The sequence below is a fragment of the Xenopus tropicalis genome, chromosome 2, assembly GCF_000004195.4.
Source record: "Xenopus tropicalis strain Nigerian chromosome 2, UCB_Xtro_10.0, whole genome shotgun sequence".
NCBI classification, from domain to species: domain Eukaryota; kingdom Metazoa; phylum Chordata; class Amphibia; order Anura; family Pipidae; genus Xenopus; species Xenopus tropicalis.
Window position 1 is genome coordinate 70596510 of NC_030678.2, and position 27991 is coordinate 70624500.

The 27991-nt window shown below is 38.7% G+C and overlaps 1 protein-coding gene across 4 annotated transcripts; it reads left to right on the top strand.

The window, feature by feature from the left end:
- On the top strand, positions 1 to 27986 carry LOC548945 (chitinase-like, acidic). 4 transcript variants are annotated; one of them, XR_004221065.1, is made up of 14 exons: positions 1 to 277; positions 371 to 446; positions 11033 to 11062; positions 11387 to 11588; positions 12503 to 12559; positions 13264 to 13435; positions 14062 to 14186; positions 14830 to 14953; positions 15053 to 15238; positions 15665 to 15784; positions 19761 to 19902; positions 24217 to 24432; positions 26562 to 26624; positions 27886 to 27986. XR_004221065.1 is itself a non-coding variant. In XM_018091241.2 (12 exons), exons 2-12 carry the CDS (start codon positions 407 to 409, stop codon positions 24231 to 24233), a joined length of 1215 nt encoding a protein of 404 aa, XP_017946730.1. In that variant the 5' UTR covers positions 1 to 277; positions 371 to 406; the 3' UTR covers positions 24234 to 24663. The 4 variants fall into 4 exon arrangements, 3 of the variants coding, with proteins under 3 accessions (XP_017946730.1, NP_001016191.1, XP_031751817.1); XM_018091241.2 differs by lacking the exons at positions 26562 to 26624; positions 27886 to 27986 and having other exon boundaries at positions 24217 to 24663; NM_001016191.2 differs by lacking the exons at positions 24217 to 24432; positions 26562 to 26624; positions 27886 to 27986 and adding an exon at positions 20218 to 20587 and having other exon boundaries at positions 203 to 277.
- Positions 27987 to 27991: the final 5 nt, after the last annotated feature.

Sequence of the window (27991 nt, forward strand, 5' to 3'; positions counted from 1 at the left end):
AAACTCCTTGTGCCCTTCTTCCTGGTGTGCGCATGTAAGGGCGGACGTGACATCACACCATGCTTCTTCCTGCTTCAGCGTGTCCTGCTGCCCTCAGTCTCCCAACAACTGGAGAAACTTTGGCAAGCACAATAGATCATCTCCACTTCCAGTAATCCTCTGCCAAGGAACCTCCATTCCCCCAGGGTCTCACCCTAAGGTAGTCCCCAGTACGGCCTTCAGACTCCTAGGAGTCTGGATCTCTGGATCTACATCCTCTTCACTACCACGTCTTGAGGTAGGACAGGAAAAAAACATGCTGGGGGGGGGGGGGTTAAAGGGCTGTTTTAAAGACTGGCTAATATTTTTTTTGTGCTACCTGTCCTATCAGGAGGAGCGGGAGTTGTTGTGCTGCCTGTAGGACGTAATGGAAAGTCAAGTCAAAGTCCAGGTACACGTCATGGCAGGTAAGGTTCCGAAAAAAGAAAAAAAAAACTTACAACAGGAATCCAGGAACAGGCGTAGACACAGATTTTCATGTTTTATTTTTAATTGATGACACATGGGAAAAAGGCAGACAGAATGCAGCAGGGTAATTTTTACAGGGGGCAGGTGTTTTTAAAGGCAAGGTAAAGGGAGGTCTCTGCAATATCCAGCAAAGGTCTCCCTTTGCTGGATACTGCAGTGCAGCTAATAACAATACATAGAGCTTGGAATATGGACTGCATTTGTAGGCTTTCTATATGGAAATGCCCAGGCCATTCCGTCTGTCTTTGTTGTATAGTGGCAAGGTCTGGGAAGCCCAGTGACAGGCTGTACATTAATATATAATTCTTTATGTAGGTGTATTATTTAAACACAATCAGGTTTTCTGTAAGCTTGAAAAGCTTGAAAAGCTAGTCGCCAGGGTTGACCTGATTGCAGTTTAATTAAAATGCAATTAGTACAGCCCTGCAACATGTATATATAGACATCTCCCTAAAATTTTCAAGTGATCTGGTCACTCTATTGTAGGGGCATCTGATAAAAAGGGGCCCTTAGCACAGAGCTGCAGGCAATGTTTTGGAGTTCTAAAGATATGCATTATACAAACCAAGTTTATATCTGTTTGTGGGAATTGATCAGATTTGCCCAAACTTATTTTAAATTGATACTGTAAAACAAATATAAATAATAGTGTTTAAGCAAACAGCATCATTGCTTATTAAGCCTTTACTGGGAAAAATAGGGTTACTAGATAATTTGAAAATTCAAGGACATGTCTAGAACATTCAGCTGGAAGGGCTGCACTGATTACAATATAATTTAAATGCAATCAGTGTGGCTTTGTGACTTGCATTTTAAAGAACTGTAAACCTAAATGTTCAAGTACTCTGTAACCCTAGGGAAAAAAAAGTCTAGAACAGTCTAGTCAGGCCAACATAGACTTTTCCTCCAACTGATTCACTAGTGGTTAACCCAGTTCAAACATTTTACAACAGTGCCACCTATTGTCATGTTCAAACATTAACGTAACAATCCACAATACAAAAGGTAATACAATACATTTGCTAAAAAATATAAATAAACGCCTTTAATCTGAATAGATAAACTATACGCAGCGTTGGACTGGGGTATCTGGGGCCGCCATAACCTCTCCACCCCTGGTGCACTGCCGTATTGCATACTTCCTCTTGCTTACTTGGCAGTAACAAACCAGCAAACCTGGTCATGGGTAGGCAGGCTTTCTCTTGGTGTTCTGCCAGCCTAGTCTAACCCTGATGATAGACACTTATGTGGCTCTGATTTAGGAAATCCATAAATCCATATTACTATCCATAGCAAAAGTATCTAAAAATAGAATAAGAATCAACAAAAACAATTCATATTAAGGACATGTAGCCCCCTTTTTTTCCATGGCAGATCCAACTGGCTTCCTTTTTGACTAACCCTTTAAATCTGTGACCTCCACCCCCTCAACCCCATGGCCTTTTTCAACAAATGTCACAGCACTGGGCTGACTTTTCTTTGGGGTACAATCTATACAGCCGTGATGGATTGCACCTCAATGGAAGGGGGTCCGCTGTGCTAGGGGAGAGAATGGTTAAGAGGCTGGAGGAGTGTTTAAACTAGACAAGGGGGGGTTGGGTGAGCTAGAGTTTTATGGGAAAGCTAGTGTAGACGGGGCAGTGGGACTAGTAAAGGGTTGTGGGGGAGGAGTAAGGGGGGCATATAGTTTATTAGATAAGGAGCTTCCGTTGTTACAAGAGAAACAGACTCATTTTCACCTTAGCTCTAACTCTCCGTAAGCTAATATAAACATCATTGGGTGAAGTAATAATCTCCGCTGCATGCTGGCTAATGCGCGAAGCTTGCCGGGTAAATTAGGGGAGCTGCAGGCTATTGCATGTATTAAAAATTATTTAATTGGTATCACTGAGACCAGGTGTGATGAAAAATGCAACTGGGCCGTGAATTTAAATGGTTATACACTTTTTAGGAGGGACAGAGAGATTAAAAAGGGTGGAGGGGTTTGTCTTTATGTAAAGTCAGATTTAAAGCCATGTAATAAAGACATTACCAATGAAAATGTTGAATCTCTTTGGGTAGAAATTTGGGTAGAAGGTCACAAAGAAAATGATCATTGGTGTATGCTATAAACCACCCCGTATAGATGAGGGGGATGAGACCCAGCTACTGGTGCAAATTGAGGAGGCTTCACAACTGGGTCAAGTTGTTATTATGGGGGACTTTAATTATCCGGACATTGACTGGAGTAATGGGGTGGCTAAATCAGAAAAAACTAGTAGATTTGTAAATATGCCAAATGACAACTTTTTATTTCAGGCGGTTCAAGAACCTACTAGGAATGACTTTATTTTGGACCTGGTAATATCTGATAATACTGAACTCATCTCTAACATTTGTGTGGGTGAGCATTTGGGGAACAGTGATCACAACATGGTCTCCTTTGAGATAATGCTGCAGAGACAGCTCTATAAGGGATTAACTAAAACGCTTGATTTTAGGCGTGCAGACTTTGCCAGTATAAGGGCATCTCTGCAATGTGTCAACTAGGCTTTTCATAGGGTTAGACACAGAAGGAAAATGGAATCTTTAAAACATTGCTTTGCAGGTATACACAACAGTATATTCCCTTGTAAGCTAGGAGTAAAAAGAATCTAAAATTATTTTTTAATTATACATAGTTACATAGGGTTGAAAAAAGACCAGAGTCCATCAAGTTCAACCCATCCAAGTAAACCCAGCACACACAACCCACACCTACCAATCTATACACTCACATAAACTATATATACAACCACTTATACTAACTGTAGATATTAGTATCACAATAGACTTGGATATTCTGATTGTTCAAAAACTTATCCAGGTCCCTCTTAAAGGCATTAACAGAATCTGCCATTACCACATCACTAGGAAGGGCATTCCACAACCTCACTGCCCTCACCGTGAAAAACCACCTTCGCTGCTTCAAATGGAAGCTCCGTTCCTCTAATCTATAGGGGTGACATCTGGTGCGTTGATTGTTTTTATGGGAAAAAAGAACAGCCCCTATCTGCCTATAATCCCCTCTAATGTACTTGTACAGAGTAATCATGTCCCCTTGCAAGCGCCTCTTTTCCAGAGAAAACAATCCCAACCTCGACATTCTAACCTCATAGTTTAAATCTTCCATCCCCTTACCCAGTTTAGTTGCACGTCTCTGCACTCTCTCCAGCTCATTAATATCCTTCTTAAGGACTGGAGCCCAAAACTGCACTGCATACTCAAGGTGAGGCCTTACCAGGGACCTATAAAGAGGCAAAATTATGTTCTCATCCCTTGAGTCAATACCCTTTTTTATACAAGACAGCACTTTATTTGCTTTAGTAGCCACAGAATGACACTGCCTGGAATTAGACAACTTGTTATCTACAAAAACCCCTAGATCCTTCTCATTTAAGGATACCCCCAACAAACTACCATTCAGTAGATAGTTCGCGTTTATATTATTTCTACCAAAGTGCATAACTTTGCACTTATCAACATTGAACCTCATTTTCCAGTTTGCTGCCCAGTTTTCCAATTTTTTCTGCAAAGCGGCAGCATCCTGCATGGAACTTATAGTTTTGCACAATTTTGTGTCATCAGCAAAAATAGAAACAGTACTGTCTATGCCCACCTCCAGGTCATTAATAAACAAATTAAAAAGCAAAGGACCAAGGACTGACCCCTGCGGTACTCCACTAACCACACTGGTCCAATTAGAAAATTTTCCATTTACCACCACTCCCGAGTGACCCATGAGTCAGTAGGAAGCCTTCATTAGCTGGCTCCTCAGATGTATAGACAAATTAAAAATAAGAGTTCAAAATTTCTGCTTTTTCCCCATTCCCCCCACCCCGTGATAATAAGGTTCCCACTCCTTCTTGTTTCATTTTTTTACTATTCACATACAGTAATTAAAAAATAATTTTGGATTCTTTTTCCTCCTAGCTGCAATACCCCTTTCCATCTCTATTTTAGTTTGCCTTTTTTGCATGCTTTATTTGCTTCCTTGTACCTGATGAAAGTTTCTGCTGTCCCAGCTAACTTGAATGCTTTAAAAGCACGTTTTTTCTTACCAACCTCAACACTAACACTTTTATTCAGCCATAAAGGTTTTACTTTGAAATGCCTCTCCTTGCTTACAAGGGGGATATACTGTTGTGTATACCTGCAAAGCAATGTTTTAAAGATGTTCCATTTTCCTTCTGTGTCTAACCCTGTGAAAAGCCTTTCCCGGTTGACACATTGCAGAGATGCCCTTATACTGGCAAAGTCTGCACGTCTAAAATTGAGTGTTTTAGTTACTCCCTTATAGAGCTGTCTCTGCAGCATTATCTCAAAGGAGACCATGTTGTGATCACTGTTCCCCAAATGCTCACCCACACAAAGAGATGAGTTCAGTATTATTAGATATTACCAGGTCCAAAATAGAGTCATTCCTAGTAAGTTCTTGAACCGCCTGAAATAAAAAGTTGTCATTTAGCATATTTACAAACCTACTAGCTTTTTCTGACTTAGCCACCCCATTACTCCAGTCAATGTCCAGATAATTAAAGTCCCCCATAATAACAACTTGACCCAGTTGTGAAGCCTCCTCCATTTGCAACAATAACTGGGTCTCATCCCCATCATCTATACGGGGCGGTTTATAGCATACACCAATGATCATTTTCTTTGTGACCTTCTGCCCTGCTGAAATTTCTACCCAAAGAGATTCTACATTTTCATTGGTAATGTCTTTATTACATGGCTTTAAATCTTACTTTACATAAAGACAAACCCCTCCACCCTTTTTAATCTCTCTGTCCCTCCTAAAAAGTGTATAACCATTTAAATTCACGGCCCAGTTGCATTTTTCATCCCACCAGGTCTCAGTGATACCAATTAAATCATAATTTTCAATACATGCAATAGCTTGCAGCTCCCCTAATTTACCCGACAAGCTTTGCGCATTAGCCAGCATGCAGCGGAGATTATTACTTCTCCCTCTGATGTTTACATTAGCTAACGGAGAGTTAGAGCTAAGGCAAATATTAGACTGTTTTCCTTGTAACGGAAGCTCCTTATCTGATAAACTATATGCCCCCCTCACTCCTCCCCCACAACCCTTTACTAGTCCCACTGCCCCGTCTACACTAGCTTTCCTATAGAACTCTAGCTCACCCCCCCCCCTTGTCTAGTTTAAACACTCCTCCAGCCTCTTAACCATTCTCTCCCCTAGCACAGCGGACCCCCTTCCATTGAGGTGCAATCCGTCACGGCTGTATAGATTGTACCCCAAAGAAAAGTCAGCCCAGTGCTCTAGGAACCCAAACCCTTCCTTCCTACACCAAGACTTTAGCCACGCATTAAGCTCCCGCTGTCTCCCTAAACTTGTGCGTGGCACCGGCAAAATTTCTGAAAAAATTACATTGGAGGACCTTTCCTTAATCTTAGAGCCTAGATCCCTGAACTCACTCTTTAAGGTCCTCCACCTACCGTTCATTTTGTCGTTATTACCGATATGTACCAAGACAGCCGGGTCATGCCCAGCCCCTCCCAAGGAAATGGGGGGCACTAAAAATAAGAAGAAAAAGCGGAAGAATAAGCTGAAGTTGAAGAACAGTATGTTGGTTTTTTCAACCCAACATAATTATTACTGTTCTGAATTTGTTCCCTTAAAGGACATGTAAAGCCTACATTTGCCGACAATGTATATCAGTTGGGCATGTCTCCCCCACCCAAATGGCATTATTTGTACTGCATATATCCCCTCCGCTTGCCAGCACCATCACATTTTTCTAAAGCAAATAGTAGCTTTCACCTGGTGGCCATTTTTCCTCTGATACATAATCAGAAACATTTAAAACTGCAAACAGCATACACACATACAGACCCTTATTCAGCATACATTTAATCAAGAATACAGGCTCACACAGGCAGAACTGTCTTTGATAAAATTTCTGCTTTGTTCGAGCACTGTAATGGTAAAGCTGAGCTCAGGAGAAAAAAATTAAAGCAGACAGCTAGAGCTGAGTTTCTATGGGAACCAGCAATGCCATCTCTTCATTGGCTGCTAGACTGGGGGGTGTGTTTAGTAATCTGAGCTTAGAACAACTGAAGCCAGAAATCAAAGCAAATTCCTGATGGAGAGGGGTGTGTGGGTTACAGGAGAAGAAGGAAATCTAAGTGATTAAGGGGATGCTGCAGCCTTACTATTAATCTCTGGACAACCAGTGTGGCAGGTATTGAAAGATTTTAAAGAGGCTGTTCACTGATTACATTTTTGTGTGTGGGGTTTACATATCCTTTAAGAAGTAAATGTAGAAGCATTAAGAACCACCCTATGCAGCATAATTCGGATCTAAAGAAGTTAATAGGAAAAAAAACTGTAACAAGTGTTGTAAAACAGCAATCTGGAAGGCAAAAACTGAAAATAAGGAGCGCATTGTGACAGATGATAAAACTAGCGCCAAAATGTTTCTAAAGTATATTAATAGTAAAATGATGCGGGTTGAGAATGTGGCTCCATTGAATTATAGTAACAATATAAGTTATAACGGATACAGAAAAGGCAAATATGGTAAACCAGTTTTCTTCAGTGTATACAATAGAACAGTGCTGTCCAACTTCTGTGGTACCGGGGGCCGATAATGGAAGCCAGTTTTGACCACTTTTTCAATCCACACCCATGTTATCCCAAGAGATTTTACAACCAAACCCACATTAATGGTGGTAGCGCAGCAAAAACCCAACTCTCAAACTGCCTTTCTGTAGGGATATCACCCTTCATTCATATGTAAAAGAATTATACACACACACAGGCAGAATAGGGCTGGCAGTACATACAGTGACACAATGTTGGCACTGCTCCCACAGTCTGAGGTGTGAACAGGTGAACAATGTGGGCCTTACAGTCTGATCCACAGATGTGAACAATGCAGGATGTGAACAATGCAGGGACTAAAATATATTTTTTCCGAAAGTATTTTTTGACGAAACAAAAATAGGCAAATACATCTTTCTACTGCAAACTACCAAACTACAAAGCTGTGCTAAACATAATAGTTTTTATAAAATTTCTTAAAATTGTCACAAATTGTGATGAGTGAAATTTTTTGGTAGGCATGGATTAGTGGCGAATTGTGAAATGGACGCAAAAATTAGCCACACAATACCCTAGAAAATTATACATTTTCTGAAACTACACATTGGGACGAAACAAAAATTGGTAAATATATCTTTCTATTGCAAACTACCCAGCTACAAAGCTATGCTAAAAATGGCAGTTTTTATAAAATTTCTAAAAATCGTCACAAACCATGCATTTTACCACATTATATGCCCCATATTTTGTAAAATATCAACATAAAACATTCTAAATATGAACGCCAGGCATCTCCTGAACAGTTGGATGCCCAATATGCATAGATTTACCAAACTATGTGGAGTACAGAGACATACAAATAAAAACAGTGCATATGAATTTTCACATCTGACACTTTGGCCCCAGCAATATAAGCACCCGGCATGTGTATTATGTGCCATAAGACCCCCTAACAGTACTGAGACCCTAGAAAACCATATTTTTTCCAAAAGTACACATTCTGACAAAACAAAAATAGGTAAATACATCTTTCTACTGCAAACTAACAAACTACAAAGCTATGCTAAACATAATGGTTTTTATGAAATTTGGGAAAATTGTCACAATAATGATGAGTGAAATTTTGTGGTAGGCATGGATTTGCGGCGAATATCCACGTTTTGCCTTTGCCGTATTTATTTGCGAACCGGGTGCACAAAATTGCCACAGAAACATTTGACAAGTGACAAAAACATTCGCCACGCAACAAGAAACAGTTGCACAGGTATTGCACAGTGCAGTAAGCGAATATGATATCCACAAAGGCAATAAAAAAAATTTTCAGGCAAAAAAAAAAAACGATTGGAAAAAAAAAATAATCCACAAAATTGTGTAAGTGTGCATGCACACAACCGTGGGGGGGGGGGGGGGGGGGGGGGGGGTGCAGGTCGGGCGATGTGGGGGGGTGGCAAAAGGGGGCGGCCTCTGCTCTGTTCTGTGACACTTTACCCCACAGACTGCCCTAGCATCTGGACAGGTTCTGCCTTTCTGAGTTACTGCTCAGCCACTGGGGTCTATACACCCTTAATGCGATTCTGTGCCTGGCATTTCCTATGGGGCCCCTGGGTGATCACTCCCCAGGGGACATTAGTTCTCCACCTCTGCTTGTTGCCTAAGGGCTGGGGAACGACTGAGGAGCAAACTGCAGCACAACATAGAATCTACTTTCTGTGGCACTTCAGTCCTTTTATCCATACAATGTAGATTCTACTTGGGTGGCACTTAAAGGGTTAAAGGGGTTTACAGAAGCGGCTAATGGACAGCTTTGTTGTGATAAACTCCCTATAGTCTTACATTTTTTTTTTTCAGACTTTATTTTTACCCTGTAGTGTTTTATTCATATGCGTCTTAATACCAATAATGGCCTGACGTCTTTCTTAATGAGAGGTAAATGAATAACTGGGATTTATACTATAATTATTCTGTTAAAAAAATTTGTGTGTAAATGGGTTCTTCAGAAGTTTGCCTGAATAGGCTTTTGTAATAAAGAAAAACTTGCAGCTTTTTTTATGATTGCCTGCAAGCTTGGGCAATCATAAATAGTCCATTTTCATGAGTGGAAGAAAGATTATAATTTTATAGTTTGCACCAGTGCACTCTTTATGTAATAAAAACTTCTTACTGAAAATGTGTTATTTTTGCCACCCAGGGAGCTACAGCCATGAGGCAAAGAGAGAATCATTTGTAGCAGCTGGTCAACTCCAGATTTCTTTTTCTTAATGTATTTAAGAAGTCCAGAATTAGTTTTGCTTAATGTTAATCTTAAATAAGATGAAAACCTTGCCTCAGGCGACAGTGCCCTAAAAGTTACCAGGCATGGCAAAAAAGGCGCTCCTTGTAACTTTAATAGCTGGAATGATGTTTTTAAATCATAACTTTGGTTCTTCTAGTACAGAGAGCACAATAACTAGTAATGCATTTCCCCGCCTCAATCCACGGCAAAGCTTTGAAAGGCAAGGGTGGGGTGCAGCATAAACCAAATTTCATTACATTTCCCCCTTAGTCTGGTAAAAGTGCCTGTGATGCACAAATTCATTTTTCCTATAAATACATAGTAACATAGTAAGTTAAGTTGAAAAAACGGACACACATCCATCAAGTTCAACCTTTTATGCCTATATAACTTGCTTAAGTGCAAGATGATCTAGAGATTAAAAAAAAAAAACCTTTGAAGCCTCTCCAATTTGGCATAGAGGGGGGAAAACATTCTTTCCTGACTCCAAGATGGCAATTGGACCAGACCCTGGATCAACTTCCCTTTTCTTTAAAGTGAAAGAATAAACTCCTTCTCCCATGACTCTTTTAATACAGCTTAAAACCTTGTTTGCCTTTGCAGTTGCTGCTTGGCATTGTCCAAGGTCCTTCTCCATTATGAATTTGCCTAGTGCAGTCCCATTAAGGGTATAAGTGGCTTGCATATTTTTACAACCTAGGTGCATGACCTTTTATTTATCGACATTAAATCTCATCTGCCTCTTAGCTTGCTAGATTGCTAGTTTGTCAAGACCCTGCTACAAGGATGCCATATCCTGGATAGAATAAACTGGGCTGAAGCATTTTGTGTCATCTGCAAACACTGATACATTACTTCTAATACCCTCATTAATGAACAAGATAAATAAAAGTGGACCCAGTACATAACCCTGGGGAACCCACTAAGAACCTTACTCTAAGTAGAGAATATACCATTAACAACCACCCTCTGTACCCGATCCTGTAACCAGCTGCATGTGCAAACAACTTCATTAAGACCAACAGACTTCAAGCATTTTTTATTTTCTGGATACACATGACATTTGCATTTATATATATTTATTGTATTTATTTATTATAACACTTGTCCTCCCTGTGTGTAATTTTGTATTTTGTAAGATTGTACAGCACTGCGTACCCTTGTGGCGCTTTATAAATAAAGTTATACATACATACATACATACATACATACATACATACATACATACATACATATATTACCATCAAATGTCCATGACCCATCTGACTGGTGTGCACAATATGTTTTTCATAAAAGCCTCCTCAAGCTCAAACATTTGTTTTGACAGAAATCCAGAGTGGAAAAAAAATATTTAATTACTGCTGATAACCCCTGATTTAAGTAACAATGCTTGAAGTGGAAAATATGTATTTGCTTTTCAATTACAATAATATCAGCAGTGTTTTGTGTGTCCCTTGTTCCCTGGCAAAGGTGACCATGGTCTATATAAGACTGAAAAATTAGGGTATATGTCTATCATCCAGCTTCAAGATGAACAAGCCACTATTGTTTTTAGGTTTGTTTCATAGAATATATTTGCTTTAATTTATTACTGTTTCCTAATTTTAAAGTACCATGAGCCTTTTTCTGAAAAATAAATAAATGTTCTCAATTATTTCTCTCAGGTATTACCCTCCTGCTGCACGTGCAGCTTGGTAAGTAACAGACTTTTTTATTTCATACAAGTAAAACTGGGTTTTATAAAAAAAAGACTTACAGAAAAATGAATAAAGATGTATTGTATATGTGGAGATCAGAGAATGGGGTAAATAATATTTTGAAGTTCATATAATATTTTATGCCTTTAAGGCTGATGGTACATGGGTCATTAGTCCCACCTCTGTGTTTTAGGGAAGCAAAGACTGGCCTTAGAACTGAAGCCACTAGAGAAAACCACTTTATTAGGGCATTAGTTATTTGCTGATGATGATTATCCTATTTATTATTATCTAAAGTTCTTTTTATTCTTGCATACTTAGGATCTTCCTTTAAACTGGTGTGCTACTTCACCAACTGGGCTCAGTACTACCCTGGAGTTGCCCAATACATGCCAGATGATGTAGATCCTTGTATGTGCACTCATCTGATCTACGCTTTTGCTACAATGACAAACAACGAAATCGCAATTTTTGAACCAAACGATCCAGCATTCTATGCCTCCTTCAATGCACTGAAAAACTAGTAAGTTACCTGGTATTAAAACACTTTTTTAGAAGCCCCTCATCTCCAACAACATCTCTTGGAACATATTCACTGTCTGCGTGCTTATCCATATTTAGTTTACAGGAGGTAGTGGTCAATGAAGTTTCTAGCTGGGCTTTTAGCCATAAAAACTATATGGATCTATATAAACCTGAGACCTTATGTATTATCATTGTATTTTTGTGGACAAGTTAATGAAATCTGTGTCCACCTAGACAAAATGTAGTAGCTTTCCACTATGCTTTGCTTCTCCCTCCCTATGAATGCCCCTGATTCTTTATCAACCCTGCTATAGCCCCTTTTAATAAGTGAACACACACTTCAGTAGACTGCATGAGTTGCAGAGCCTAGAGCTGCCATATTGAAAATGCATATTTGTACAAAAAAAAAACAAATCTTCCTATGTTCTCACACCCATCTGTAAATCAGTTTTTTAGCTGTATTTTGCAATTTCATCTAGATGACTGACCACCATAACAATTGCTACCATAAATAAATATCAACTTTATTTCCATAAAATGAAGATATATTTTATAGAGTTCTAGTTTTTGTATTTTTAGTTTACTTTATTTTATATTGTATCTCTCTAATAGACTAAGAACTATAGCAGGATTATTGTTCGGACTTTGTAGGCGTGAAGGGGGTCAATATAATCTCAAACAACCAAGACGGGGCTTAAACACAAAAAATATTTTAAGAAATAGTTTCTTGTTAATATCTACCTTTTAGAAAATAATTGAGAAATCTTTCACCTTTTGAGGCAAATTGAAACTGAATGGGAAATATATGTGTAACAGCTGGACTTTATTGCCATAAGTCTCAACGACTAAAGTAGATTGAACCATTTAATGTTCCTTAAGCAAAATAGGTAAACTTGGCTAATTTGTTTACAGCAACAGTGAATTGAAAACTCTCTTGTCAGTTGGAGGCTGGAACTATGGGACTTCAGGGTAAGTATGATACTGTTTCCCTTCCAATCCATTCACATGGAGTCCTTTATCTAATTTTAATCTGCATTGATCCGAAGTGGAATTTCAGAATGTCATAGCTGAAAAGTCTCCATACATAAATAAAAGCAACCCTCTTATTAATAAACTATGATTGCAGAAATTGCCCTCTATAGACTTCTTAGACATACTGCAATTAAAACATTTTGATTGCTTTATTCGTTTTGTAGAAAACTGTTTTGCTCAAAATCACCTCCTGCAGCTCACCATGAATAGAAAACACACATCTCTTAATATTATTCGTGAAGTGTTTCTCCAGTAGCTTCTGCCACAGGTATATTTCCAGTTAGTTTTATTTTGAATAACACATTCCTCCCAGAGGAAACTTCAGCATTCACCAAGTTGTGTGATAGGCCTTCTGATCTGAAGGAGTCCATCAGAATGCAGATAAAAAGAGACCTGACAGCTGTGTATATAGCCTTTTACAGCTGTGTTTATAGCTTTTACAATCTCACATCCTCAAGCAAAAAATACAGCTTGACAAGGGAGCGCTTACTAGGGGTAGGCAGGAGAGGTACCTGCCTGGTGCCCCCCATCGTTGCACCCTAGGCAGGTGCCTCTTCTGCCTACCCCTAATTCCGGCCCTGATTAAGATCACTTGTATTTTGGCGGCATACTTTTTCATCATTAGATGATCTTCATTTCAGGTTCAACAATATGGTTTCCAGTCCCCAAAATCGTCAAACATTTATTAATTCTGTCATTACATTTCTGAGAAAGTATGGATTTGATGGACTGGATATTGACTGGGAGTATCCAGGAGATTCAGACAGAGGAAGTCCTCCAGAAACCAAAGAGCAATACTCTATCCTCCTGCAGGTGAGGACAATTACTATATACTGTATTTCTTTCTGCATTTTGCAATATTTTTATTAAAGTTAGTTGTTTCTTTGAATGTTTTTGTATATAGTCAGTTTTCTCATTGCCTTATTGAATTCCTTGTGAAATATAGTTTTTTGGGGACTGGAGAAAAAATTATAATTTGTTTTTAAATGGAATTTGCAATACAGGTAATCAATCCTATATCTAGAATATATTCTATATGTAGTCTATATATTCTATATCTAGAATGCTAGGGACCTAGGATCTTCAAAATAAAGGGTCATTCTATACTTTGGATAACTATTTTGTAAATCTAATTAAAGACATTTAACAATAAACTAATTGAATTATTTTGACACCAGTACGGATGAATGCAATGTAGTTAATATATATTCAAGGTTCTGTTTTATCACTACAGACAATAAAGAAATCATTAAAAAAATAACTATTTACTTAAAATGGATGCTATGGAAGATGGCATTCCTTTATTTCAGAGCTTTTTGTATGACAGGTTTCTGAAAAATGGATCTCATACTGGCATATGATAATGGGATCTATAGGTCCTCATAGCTAACATTCAGTTGGTTTCCTATCTCTAAAGTTTTTGCATATTTTCTTTGTAGGAAATGTATAATGCATTTGTGCAGGAAGCTAGTCAGAGCAACCTACCCCGGCTTCTCATCTCTGCTGCAGTGTCCGCTGGCATGCCCACAATAGAAGCTGGATACCAGATCCCACAACTCTCTCAGTAAGCTGTATTTTACACATAGAAGAAAGGAATGTTGGCATTACAATGCTTTTTCTTTACAGAAAATTGCATTCTTTTACATGAAATATAGTGTTGTTTCCAAAAAAAAACATAATTAAGTAAAAACATAATGTACAGTATATTGTTCACAGACCAAGGAAGAAGCTGGGCGCTGTCTCAGTGTTGGAAAAGAGGATTGTATCAGAAATAAGCATCTGAAGGTCACTGAAAGGCAGCTATATAATATTATAATATTAGAAGTATTGGACCTATTATCCAGAATGCTCAGGACCAGGGGTTTTCCAGATAATGGGTCTTTCCATAATTTTAATCTTTATAGCTTAAGTCTACTTAAAAAAATAACTTAAGCAGTAATTAAAACCAACAGGACTGGTTTGGCTCCAATAAGGATTAATTATATCTTAGTTGAGATCACGTACAAAGTACTGTACAGACAAAAAAATGTGAATTATTTGAATAAAATGGAGTCTATTTAAGACAGCCTTTCTGTAATTTGGAACGGATAATGGGTTTCCAGATAACAGGTCCAACAGGTCATATATTACATTTTATATGATGGTACAAAAACCTATGTATAAACAAAAAAAGGCCAAAAAACACATCTAATTATCTCTATTCAAAGGTATTTGGACCTTATCAATGTAATGACCTATGATCTCCGAGGATCATGGGAAGGGTTCACAGGTGAGGATAGTCCTTTGTACCAGGGTCCGGCTGATCAAGGTGGATATATCTATTTCAATGTGGTGAGTCAGCAGGGAAAACTGTTTGGGTCCAGTAGTAAGCAACTATGTTTTTGTCCTGGTCATCTGCATCTAAGTAATCTCAATGTGTTGCTTTTCTAGGACTATGCCATGAACTACTGGAAGAACAATGGTGCTGCACCAGAGAAGCTGATGGTTGGGTTCCCAGCTTATGGCAGAACATTTACTCTTAGTGATCCTTCTAACAATGGTCTTGGTGCCCCAACTTCTGGTGGAGGTCCTGCCGCCCCATACACTCAGGAATCTGGATTTATGGCATACTTTGAGGTCATATTTAAACTTTCTAATACAATATTAATTGTTAACACCCATATGTTGGGTCATTTAGAAAATCCCTTTCCTCAAATGCTAGAGGATTTAGCTGCACAAAATTGCACCCCTTACTGCTCAGTTACAAAGCACTTGTGGCAGGGCATTGCTCCTTGCATTGTGCGCTAAATCCAACCAGTGTAGCTTTGTTCATTCTGTTTGACAGAAAGGAATTATTTGTACCAAACACTGGTTGACTTTTCCTAACCTGCACTTCTGAATGCTGTGCTGGAAAGAATAAGGGTTTTCTACATGCTGCAAAGCCCAGATGTTATATATAGCAGAACTTGACCAATCCTAATTCATCATAATTATGTAATTTAAGCAATGTTAAAATGTATTATTTTATAGTTACATGATAAATGGTTTGATAAATACCTACAGATTTGCAACTTTTTGAAACAAGGAGCAACAGTGGTTTGGAACAGCCCACAAGCTGTGCCTTATGCTTACAAAGGAAGTGAATGGATTGGATATGACAATGAGAAGAGTTTCCAGATCAAAGTAAGATATCTTATCTGTGTATAGCAACTTGATACAGAGGATATTTTTTACACAAAAAATGTAGGGCTTCATTTATTTTTGTAAAGGGTTTTATTGTGCGGAATTCTAGTGCAGGTGAGAGTAAAACAAATTTATCAGAAACATAGGCTACATGCAGAGCATAAGAGGAAAAAGGGTGTTAAGGGCAAAGAATGGTATATTTTGGTAAACATTTTTATGATGAAAACAGAAAGTATTTAATTGGATATGAACTGATAACAAAATTGGATAAGTAATAAGGGTTCATACTCACAAGCATTTATTCTTGCACTTCCCTGCAGTGGCATTCTTTTGTGTTCCACCACATGTAAGCACCATAAGTCAGATTGACTGGGTGTCCAAAGCCCACTTGGGCTGCTGCCCCAGGGGCTTGCCCACTCTGGAGGCTAAGTTCAGCCAGTCAGTTTTGGTTTGCCAACACCCCTGGGGAGGATTAGTGCTTGCCAACTCCATGATTCCAGCACTGTAACTTGTGTACAGTCCCTGTGCTGTTGCAGCCAGCTTTACAGTGCCGCACCTCTACTGGCAGACGTCCGGGCTGCTTCTGCCTTACGCTCGTGTGCTGCACCATCTTACCAGCACTTAGTGAGTGATGCGGGTGGTGGTGGGCCCACTGCCCAATCACTCACTCGCAGAAATGTAACTAGAGGCCTAGGGCCCACCAAGGCTGAGGCCGACTGTTTGTTAACCCTTTCACTGCCAGCTGTGTTGGTCAAAGCAGAACTTGTATTGCCAGACAGTTTTTGAACATTTTGCAAGGGGGCCTTTCCTTGGGGGGACTTTTAGTTTACCCAGGAAACAATATATCGTTTTTTTTCAGGACAAACTAAGCTTTCAAAATATGAAAGCTTGTGGTGTAATTTCAATTTGTTAACAAGAAATAGGCTTCTAAATCTCTAAAAAATTTTAAAAAATCATATTTTCCATAATATAAACACACATACCAGAAACAAAAATTATTTTATGCACAAAAATACAACTGATTTGGAAAGTCCCATGTCTCCTAAAGGCGCCAATACCAAATATAGAGAGTTTTATGGAGATTTCTCACTTGTATACGTCAAAAACTCCCAGCAGTACACTACCAAATTCCAAAGCACTGCTTCAGAAAGCTGCATACTTTATATTTCAAGGACAAAATTCCACCAACAGAAGGTTTATCCCAGAAAATTACACATTTCTGGAAAGAACAGATTCTGGGGAATCCAGAATAGGCACAACTGTCTGTCTACTCCAAACTACCAAGTTACAATGCTTTCCTAAAGTTATTGGTTTTTATCAAAATTTGTGAAATTTTAAAAAAATCACTTCAAAGCTTCCAGTCTATAGGATCTTATCTCCTATAGGTCATAAAGTAACCAAATAAAACACCCTAAATATGAACGCCAGGGGTCCATTGAACAGTTTGATGCCCAATATGTATAGATTTACCTAAGTATGTGGCATGTAGGGGCCCCAATGTGAACATACCCCCATATGATCTATCATTTCTGTAATTTCAGCTCCTGCAAAATCAACACATTTACATCATTATATGTGGAATATAGCTAGTATAAAGTATGCTCATCCCAGAAAGCCATATTTTTGGAAAGTACACATTCTCCCAAATCTAAAATGGGTACCCGTGTCTTTCTACTCCAAAGTAGCAAGCCGCAAAGCTTTTCTAAATGTAGCAATTTTAATGACAGTTCCAAAATACCCTCAAAGCTTCCACTTTGCAGCATCTTATCTCCCACATAGCATTAGGTATCAAGATAAAACACCATACCATGGACCAGGGGTCCACTGAACAGTTTGATACCAAATATGTATAGGTTTACCCAAATATGTGGCATGTAGGGGCCCCCATGGGAACTTACCCCCATATGATAAGTCATTTCAGCTCCTGCAAAATCAACACATTTACATTTTTTATGTGGGATAATGCTACAAAAAAAGTACACTCACCCCAGAAAGCCATATATTTTTGGAAAGTACACATTCCCCCTAATTTATAATGGGTACACATTTTTTTTTATTCCAAAGTACCAAGCCGCAAAGCTTTCCTGTTTGCCGATTTTTATGACATTTCAGAAAATTGCCTAAAAATCTTGCAATTTGCCGCATTTATCTCTCACAATTTCTTGATAAAGATCAGATAAAGGCAAATCACCCCAAATAGAAACACTTAAGGTCTACGGAACAGTTTGATGCCCAATATGTATAGATATACCAAAGTCTGTGGTATGTACTGAACCCAAAATGAAAATAGTGCAAATGGATTTCTCGCCTGCCAACTCAGCTTTTGCACACAGAGCCCCCTGTCAGCGTATTATGTGCTGTAACACCCCCTAACTATACAGGAAAACCCAGAAAACCATATATTTTTGGAAAGTACACATTCTGACAAATCCAACATGGGTAAAGAGTCCTTTCTACACCAAAGTACCAATCTGCAAAGCTTTCCTAAAGTTAGTGGTGTTTATGACATTTCAGAAAATCGTCTAAAAATGTTGCAATTTGCCGCATTTATCTCACACAATTTCTTGCGTACAAAGGCAAATCACCCCAAATAGAAACACCTACGGTCTACTGAACAGTTTGATGTCCAATATGCATTAATATACCAAAGTCTGCGGTATGTACTGACCCCAAAATGAAAATAGTGCATATGGATTTCTTGCCTGCCAACTTAGCTTTTTCTACATCAAAGTTACACATGGCAAACCTATGCTAAAAACAGATCAGGAAAACTAATACAGGGATAAAAATGCAATAGAACCACCAAAATTGTGCAAATTAGTAAATCGACAAAATAAGTCACACGACAGTATAATTAATGGTCAGAATATCTAAGCCAATAGTCATGCTGTCAAAATAAACAGTTTTCAGGGAAAAGAAACTAAGTGGTAAGTGTTTGTGTATACATGTGTGTACATGTGTAAAAGTTGTGTGACAGTGTGTAAGTGTGTATATGAGTGTGTATAAGTGTATATAGGTGTAGATAAGTGTGCAAAATGAAAAACAAAACTGCAAAATTGTGTGCTGTATGTGTGTAAATGTATGTAAGTGTGTGTAAGTGTATATAAATGCAAAAAAATCAGCCTTACCTGTCCTGAAGCTTGCCTGGTCCTCAGTGCTGCAGTCCTGGAACAGGAAGTCCCCCTAGGCAGTGGGCCAGCGCTGGGGGGAAGCAGGAAGCGGGACCAAGCAGCGATCGCGTCGCTGGGCTGACATGACAGCCCCCCTGGCTCGTTCCCCAGGGGGCTGTCATTGCTAAAAACTCTCTGCAGAAGCAGAGTATTTTTATCTGCCAAACAACGTATGGCGCACGTCGTTGGCAGATAAAGCCTTTTACTGCAACGACGTACGCAATACGTTGTTGACAGTTAAAGGGTTAAATACTATCTCTTCACAAACATATATCCAAGGTATGTGTTCTGCCTAAGGCTGCTATAGTGGTGGATCACCACTAAATCACATATGCTGTGATTAAAGGAAAACTGTACCCCCAAACAATGTAGGTCTCTCTAAAAATATATTGCATAAACAAGCTCATATGTAATAACCTGCTTCATCTAAATAAATCATTTTCATAAAAGTACACTTTTTATTAGTATGGGCTATTGGGTACTCCTACAGTAAATAGTAAATGCCATTTTAAAAATAAAGGGCTGTCTCTTGGGATCATAGGATTCACAGCGCTGTTAAATGCAATGCAGGATGTAAAAGGGCAATATTTATTGATATATATATATATTCCACTTTGGTGAGATTCTTTAATAGGTCACTTAACATAATGTAAACTAAATATTCATTCTGGGGGTAAAGTTTTCCTTTAATAAAGTAAAGAAGTGCAAAAATATATATACAGACTCCATGCCATTTTATTTTCTCTGTATCTGTTTCATTTATTGAAATATAAACTTAAACTCACATCTTTGTACTTTTTGAATAGGCTGAATGGCTGATGAAGAACAACTTTGGTGGTGCTATGGTTTGGGCACTTCCCTTGGATGATTTCAGTGGACATTTCTGTGGTCAAGGAAATTATCCACTAATGAACACACTAAAGTCTACTTTGGGAATTTCATTTCCAAGTAAGTGGAAATTAATTTAGTGGCATTAAAGTTATAATGTACCATGGGTAAAGTTCTGTCCAGTAACACTTTACAAGCAATCTTAATTTAGTTTTTATTTACTGTGTGTTAAATTGTATTTACAATAATGCAAGCAAATATGTGTTACTTCACCAAAGAAAATTATGCTTATAACCCTGTAAGCATTCAAAATGGTCCTGAAATTATTGTACATGGAGTCTTACAATAAAGATCATTCTAACATTGTGAGAGCCTTTTATGAACATTCATGATCCTTAAAAGCAATAAAGTCAAATACTGTCTACTTTTTTGCAGATTGTAAGGCACCCACTGTAACAGTAGCACCAAACACAGCAGCTCCAACAGAAGCAGCTACCACTGCCAGTGCAAGTGGCAGTGGAGGAAGTGGAAGTGGAGGAAGTGCCAGTGGGAGCAGTAGTAGTGGGTTCTGTGTAGGAAAATCCAATGGTCTCTATCCAGACCCCACTAATAAAAGTGGCTTTTTTAATTGTCTCAATGGGATAACTTATCAACAGGCCTGTCAAACAAGCCTTGTATTTGATGCAAGCTGCTCATGTTGCAACTGGCCATGACAATGAGTAAGGATGAATGGTATATTCTAACCTATTGATATACTGTGAAAAATAGCATTATCTAATGCAAATAAACTAATTTTGAAAAAAAAGATAATGCTGTGTAATTCAGATGAATTGCTTAATTTGTGTGCAAATGCAACAACAAAACATACCAAGAAGTATACAGGCAAATGCATTTTTTTATACCACTTTTTATTGTGGTAAATGTTACTAGATTGTGACAAGACTGACATATAGTAGACAATAACAAGAAGTTTAAAAAGACTAAAATAATCTCATATTACACTCTTGGACACATCTTTTTTTTTTGCACCCTGGATCTTGCCACAGTGCGAAGTTGCCCGAAGTTTCCTTGAGAGGCAACTTCAGGCGACTTCAGGAAAACGAAGCAACATGTATGCCATCCCACCAGCGATTTATATTCTTGCCGGTGGGATGGCATGTCGGGGAGAATAATTGCCCGCCATAGACAAGATTTATCGTGGATGACTAATCTTCCCATGTGCCACTGCCCTTAAGCTTGCATTTTACAGCATCTTATTTCCCTTGCCTTATTAGGTATCAAGATAAATACAAATGCCAGCGGTTGACTGATCAGTTTGTTGGCCAGTTTGCATAGGATTACCAAAGTATGTGGCATATAAAGACCCTAAAAATGGCACATAAGACTTGTTATGGAGGTCACTTCAGCTACATATAAATCATAATGTGTTTATTTACTGCATTTTATGTGGGGTAAAGCCATTTAAAATATGTTTCTATGCCAAACCATACCAAAAAGCTTTGCTAAACTTGGTGTTGAATATCTCACAATTGCCTTAGCTTTCATTTGACAACAAGATACAATAATTATAGATATAAATGCCAGGGATCCACTGAACAATTTTATATCCTGTATGCATAGGATTACCAAAGTATCTGGCATTTATAAATCGCCTAATGAATATCATATATACTAATTATTATGGAGTATACTTATGGAGCTACTGTACTACAAAATTACAACATTTTATAATTGTTGAAGATACAAAAAATAAATTTACCCCAGAAAACCCTCAGCTAAATCCAGAATGCATAAACATGTCTATCTACTTCAAACTACCAAGCCACAAATCTTTCCTAAACTTTATGAAATTTCTGAAATAGTCTCAAAGTTTGTTTTATTTACAGCCTCATATGACCAACCTATCCTGACATACCAGCATAAAACATCTTAAATATTAATGCTTTTGGGTATTTGGAAAGTAAAGATTCAAGAGATCTGATGCCATACACAGGTAGAAAGGGCCAAATTGGTAGCTTAAATCTGCAAGTGTATGGCAGTTGAGGTGCAATACATCAAAGACTACACCTGCACATTTGGCACCATAAGCTTGTGGTATCATCCTAAGGTTGCACAGGGACTTCTAAGGTCTCAGGAAAAAAAAATGATTTTTTCTTAAGCTTAGATCCCACATCCCTAAACTATATTAGGTCCTACATCTGCCATTATGTCATTAGTACCAGTAATTACTAGCTGGTACACCCAATAATTTGTATACCCGACCAACAAAGCAAAGCTATAAACAACAATTTGGTTGTTCTAAATCACAGGTGTCAAACACAAGGCCCGCGGGCCAAATCCGGCCCGTCAGGCCTTGCAATGTGGCCCGCACCGATCTCGCCGGCCGTACTTGCTATCTATTACGCATGCGCATAGAATCTATGCGCATGCGTATTAGATAGCAAGTACGGCCGGCTATGGCATAGTAGAATCATCTATGGCATAGCTGGCCGTACTTGCTATCTATTACGCATGCGCATGCGTATTAGATAGCAAGTACGGCCGGCCATAGTAGAATCATTCTATGGCATAGCCGGCCGTACTTGCTATCTATTACGCATGCGCATAGATTCTATGCGCATGCGTAATAGATAGCAAGTACGGCCGGCGAGATCACAAGCCACAAGTCACGCGAGATTCAGGAGGCGAGTGCTAAAGAGCGTGTGCTAAAAAATACACAGGAGAGCATATGGCCGTATGCTAAAAAATACACAGGAGAGCGTATGGCCGTATGCTAAAAAATACACAGGAGAGCGTGTGCTAAAAAGTACACAGGAGAGCGTGTGCTAAAAAATACAAAGGAGAGCGTGTGCTAAAAAGTACACAGGAGAGGGTGTGCTAAAAAATACACAGGAGAGCGTGTGCTAAAAAATACACAGAAGAGCGTTTGCTAAAAAGTACACAGGAGAGCGTGTGCTAAAAAATACAAAGGAGAGCGTGTGCTAAAAAATACAAAGGAGAGGGTGTGCTAAAAAATACACAGGAGAGGGTGTGCTAAAAAATACACAGGAGAGCGTGTGCTAAAAAATACACAGGAGAGCGTTTGCTAAAAAGTACACAGGAGAGCGTGTGCTAAAAAATACACAGGAGAGCGTGTGCTAAAAAGTACACAGGAGAGGGTGTGCTAAAAAATACACAGGAGAGCGTGTGCTAAAAAATACACAGAAGAGCGTTTGCTAAAAAGTACACAGGAGAGCGTGTGCTAAAAAATACAAAGGAGAGCATGTGCTAAAAAATACAAAGGAGAGCGTGTGCTAAAAAATACAAAGGAGAGGGTGTGCTAAAAAATACAAAGGAGAGGGTGTGCTAAAAAATACAAAGGAGAGGGTGTGCTAAAAAATACAAAGGAGAGGGTGTGCTAAAAAATACAAAGGAGAGGGTGTGCTAAAAAATACACAGGAGAGCGTGTGCTAAAAAATACAAAGGAGAGCGTGTGCTAAAAAATACACAGCAGAAGCTGCCAGTTCCTGGCATAAAGTGCAGGCATAAAAATCAGAATCTGCTATCTGTACCCAGCCAGGCATTTATTGACTGACTCCATCTGCCAAATCAAGCTATCCCTGTGCAGTTTTCAACTTTTTCCTTCTAACGCAGATTTCCAATAAACTACATCTTTTACTGCCAATATTGATCCCAAAATGTCCAGGAAAAGAAAAGTTGATGGTGAAGGCAGACAATTTAAGTGAGTTGGTTAACAGCACTGTTAAGGAAAAGATTGTTCCACTCATTTTAAATTCACATTTCTGGTTAACGTTGTCAGTTTATGACTGTTCAGTAAACCATTCGGCCCGCGATTTAGGCTGGATTTTAGATTTTGGCCCCTTCTCTGACTGAGTTCGACACCCCTGTTCTAAATCATGATGTTGAACTAGATATTCATCTCCAAATGCCCCATTCATTCCAAACATTGTCATGCCCAGTGCTATTTAGTCTTCTCCTAAGCGTGGCCATTAAGATATCGCCCAAAGGCACGCATATGTTTTGATAAGCATCTTCTTTAACTCAGCTTACTTCTACCAGCTCATGTGACCATCAGGACCAGACTGGCAATCTGTGGAATCTGACAAATGCCAGTGGAACTGCTGTAAGACCATCCAGACCTGGTGACCATAGTAAAAGTCATATTTGACCCCAGAAAAGCCCTCCCACTTTCAAAGCCTACAGTAATGTAGTCTATTTCTCTGCCATGGCAACATAGTCAAATACAACCAGCATTCCCCTTTGTAAAGTGCAGAGATGCACTTTATCGCTAAATATTTATTAAACCAAAAAAATGAAAAAAAAAAAAAAAAAGAAAAATTATGGTGGGAGTCAGTTTCCATGTTGAATGAAACAGCAATAAAAAATAGAAATCATTTATACCAACTGACCTGACACACATTTTCATTGGTCCAGGTGCTGCAAATGTATGACAGAAACTCGTAGAACACAGCCTTGTGCCTCTGAGGAAGCTGATTCATTCAGCGAAGCGCATTAGGTGGAGGTGACATCACATTGGATCATAGACAGAACCATGAGGGGAATATACACACTGGCAAGATTCCTCTCTGGATGGAATTGGGACTCTGCATTTTTATATAACTATATGTGACTGGCCTCAAGCGATGTAATGTGAGTGCATTAAAGCTTTTAAAATCACTGATTATATTAGAGTATGTATATGGTAGGGACCTTAGATTGTAAGCTCCAGTGGGTCAGGGACTGATGCGAATGATGTATAATCTCTGTAAAGCACTGTGTATTATGCAGATGCTTTTTCACCATAAGTTAACATGGGTCACCATACTACCAAGTAAGCAAGGCCCTACCACAGGGGGCCTCAGGTATTAGCCCATTGGTCAACGAGTTAAACGGGACACCAATGAAAAAAATGCCTTGTGTATGCATTATATGAGGCCCCTGGCTAGTGCACCAACTGTACACACTAATGGTAGCCCTATATACAGTATAAATAAAGGATAACAATAAATAATACAGGTATGTATTATCTATTTTCTGGAAACATATATTCAAACTATTATCCACAAACTACGGTGATTTCCCATTGAGTCAATTTACATTGAAATGAATGAATCTCTCTCTCCCAACCTATACGTGTCAATACACATAAATATCTGCTCCTTTGTGCCTGGATCAGATATCAGTTACAGAGAAGACCTTAAAAGATGATGCAGGAAGCAGGGGCATGTTAGGCCATTTTTTGTAAGGTGGCCATACATGTCACAATAAATTATGGGACTTGGCCCCTACAGCTTATTAGATTATGTATCAGGCAGCTAACTGTAGGGCAGGTATGAAAGGCCTGTAAGGCAAGGACTGCATAGGAGCAGCACTGCCTCGGGGGTCCTAGCCACCTGAGGTGGCCAAGTTGATGCCCCCCACCTAGCATATAAAAATGAAAACATTCCAAAGAAAGAGAAATATGATGAAATGTAGAGTGGCAATACGAAAGAACGGCTGCTTGGTGCAGTTATATTTAGAGTTTGTTTAGATGCAAATGCTTTTAATGAATAGTGTTTATATGAATAGAGTTTATAGAAATTAGCTGCTTTGGAGGCCTCTGCAACCAAGTTATGCCAGGCCCCCCTGCAAAAAAATCTTTTGAAAGGGCCTGACACGACCAGTGAAGTGAGCTGCATACTAATGTTGTTTATTGTGAGCGACTCATCCGAGTGGCTTCTTCAGTTCAAATGACTGGTAGGGCATTCCCCGGTATTTAAACCCTTGATGGTAGTACAGTCACAAACATCCAATCACAATGGTTCAGCAGTCTATCTACACCTCAAGGAAAAAGGTCACTTTTTTGAGGACAGTATGGTGCATATTTTGGACCGAGAGGACAGAAAGAGGTGTGAAAGAGGCCATTTTTGCCAGCCTGGAAAAACCATCCCTGAACAGAGGAGGGGCCTGCGACACCGCTTGTCATCAACATACAATGCCGCTTTGACATCCTTACACCAGCAGTTTCACAACAGTTCATGTACTTTGAAGGATTAACACCTGCATCAATGAAAATCATGGTACCATTGTGACTGGATCATACCTTCTTACACCTGTCAGTTTCGGCTAACACCTAACTGAATAAGTTCAATGGAACCATTATGATTGGATGCCTGAGACTGTACTACCAGCAAGGGTTTAAATACCAGGAAATTCCCTAGCAGTCATTTGAACTGAAGAAGCCACTTGGATGAGTGGTGAAACGTTTTCAAGAAAAAAACTCCAGTTGTTTTAGACTTAATTCTACTAGATACTGTATATCATGACCTGGAGGAATGAGAATCTTCATAGACATCCCTACTTGTGTTACAAGATAGACTAGTTCCTGAAACTACTAAAACCAATCTCTCCCTGGAATGTTATGATTTTAGATCATTTTTCACAAGTGACCTCCAGCTATATGACATGCGTATATTTTCATGAAATAAGATCTGTGACCTACTCACATTTCTTGTTTTTTTCCATTGCTGAATATCTTTTTGGCAAAGTATGCATCAACTGAAATGTATCATATTAATTAAACAATGAAAAGGTCACTTTCCTGAAACTATATGACTTTTCAGTCCTTCAGTGCTGCACCTGTAAAGGCCAAGATCTCAAACAGTTTTGGCACAAATGCTATTCTCCATTGTATGATTACTGCATCTTGCTTTGATGATTGAAATGCAACTATACTGTATAGTGTTTGCCCATTCTCCCAGTAAAGTACAGTATATGTTTTATGGCTTTTGTATAAAAAGGCAGATGATCCTGAGGAAACGTCATTACAGAGGAAACCATGGCCAAGTTTGTACTCCTCACTGGTGAGTAGGACGTTTTAAAATAACATTTAAAATGAGTAAAATGAGTAGGACAGATATATATAAATAAGGCTTTACCTTGCAGTTTTTAATAAAAGATGTTTAATTTAACCTTGGTTCAAACTGTAATATATTGTATGTACACAATTTATCAGTAACACTGATTGTGCTTCTTTATGGCAACATGGCAAAAATCTGCTTGTATAAACATATTTCTTTGTTATCATTTTTATTGACTCAATAATTGTCTAGTAAGAATTAATTGTTTATTACAGTTTTTTATTTGTAAAAAATATACTGATATGTTACAACAACATTGATATATGTTACAACAATAAGTGTGCCGCCACTTCATAGAGAGAATTCCACAGTCTCTAAACTCTTACTGTAAATACACTTTAAAAAAATATCACATTTATGATAAAAATTTCTTTCTTCTAATTTTAAAAGACGAATTGTGTCATACTGTTACTAGAGAGGCTATTCTTCAATACTCCTGTGGCATTAAGCTTATGTGATCTGAGGTTCTAGAATTAATAAAGGTCAGACAAGCAAGAAGACATGAATGTCTTCATTCTCCCGCCCCCCCCCCCCCTGACCGCTGCATAGTTCACACCTCACATTTAGGCTGTAAGCCCTTGCATTGTTCACACATGTAAGCCCCTTCACTGCTCACACCTCATTTCAGTTACTTGCATAGTTATGATAGATTTCCCCAGTATCCTTCCCTACTCTGCCTGCCCTGCTATATCATGTGTGCAATACTCTGCCTGTCCTATGCAATTTGTGTGTGCCATACTCTGCCTACCCTATGCTGCCTGTGTGTGCTATACTCTGCCTGCCCTATGCTGCATGTGTGTGGCATACTTTGCCACACACATACTTTGCCTCTCCTATGCTATTTGTGTGTGCCATACTCTGCCTGCCCTATGCTGCCTGTGTGATACATGAGTGATATCCTTGAAGTGAACACGAACCATTAGTCTTTTTGGTGTACTACCACCATTAATGTGGATATGGTCTCAAAATGTTTGTGTTAACAGGGTGTGGTTTAAAAAAGGCAGTGGTCAAAACTGACTTCCATTATCAGACCTCCACCACATAGGCTAGAAAAATTCCAGCCTTCAACAGCACAGAAGTTTGACACCATCCTCCTAGATGGATACTGGAAAAGCTAGGTCACCTTCAACAAAGCTGCATATTTAGAACTGTATCCTATTACGTATTTATGTCTTACATACTTTTATATATTTTTTTGCCCTAGGAAGAGCAAAAAACCATGAAATCTAAAATGAAAAAAGTTGCATGATACGTTTTTCAAATATCAGAGCAAACCCAAGCTTACTCTTCATGGAGATTATATTATGAGG

Excerpts from the sequence above, each read along its gene's own strand:
- LOC548945 (XM_031895957.1), top strand. The coding sequence starts at position 10,899 with ATGAACAAGCCACTATTGTTTTTAG. Across the intron at positions 12,560-13,263 it reads TGGAACTATGGGACTTCAGG|GTTCAACAATATGGTTTCCA; the intron begins GTAAGTATGATA and ends TCTTCATTTCAG. Across the intron at positions 14,954-15,052 it reads GATATATCTATTTCAATGTG|GACTATGCCATGAACTACTG; the intron begins GTGAGTCAGCAG and ends TTGCTTTTCTAG.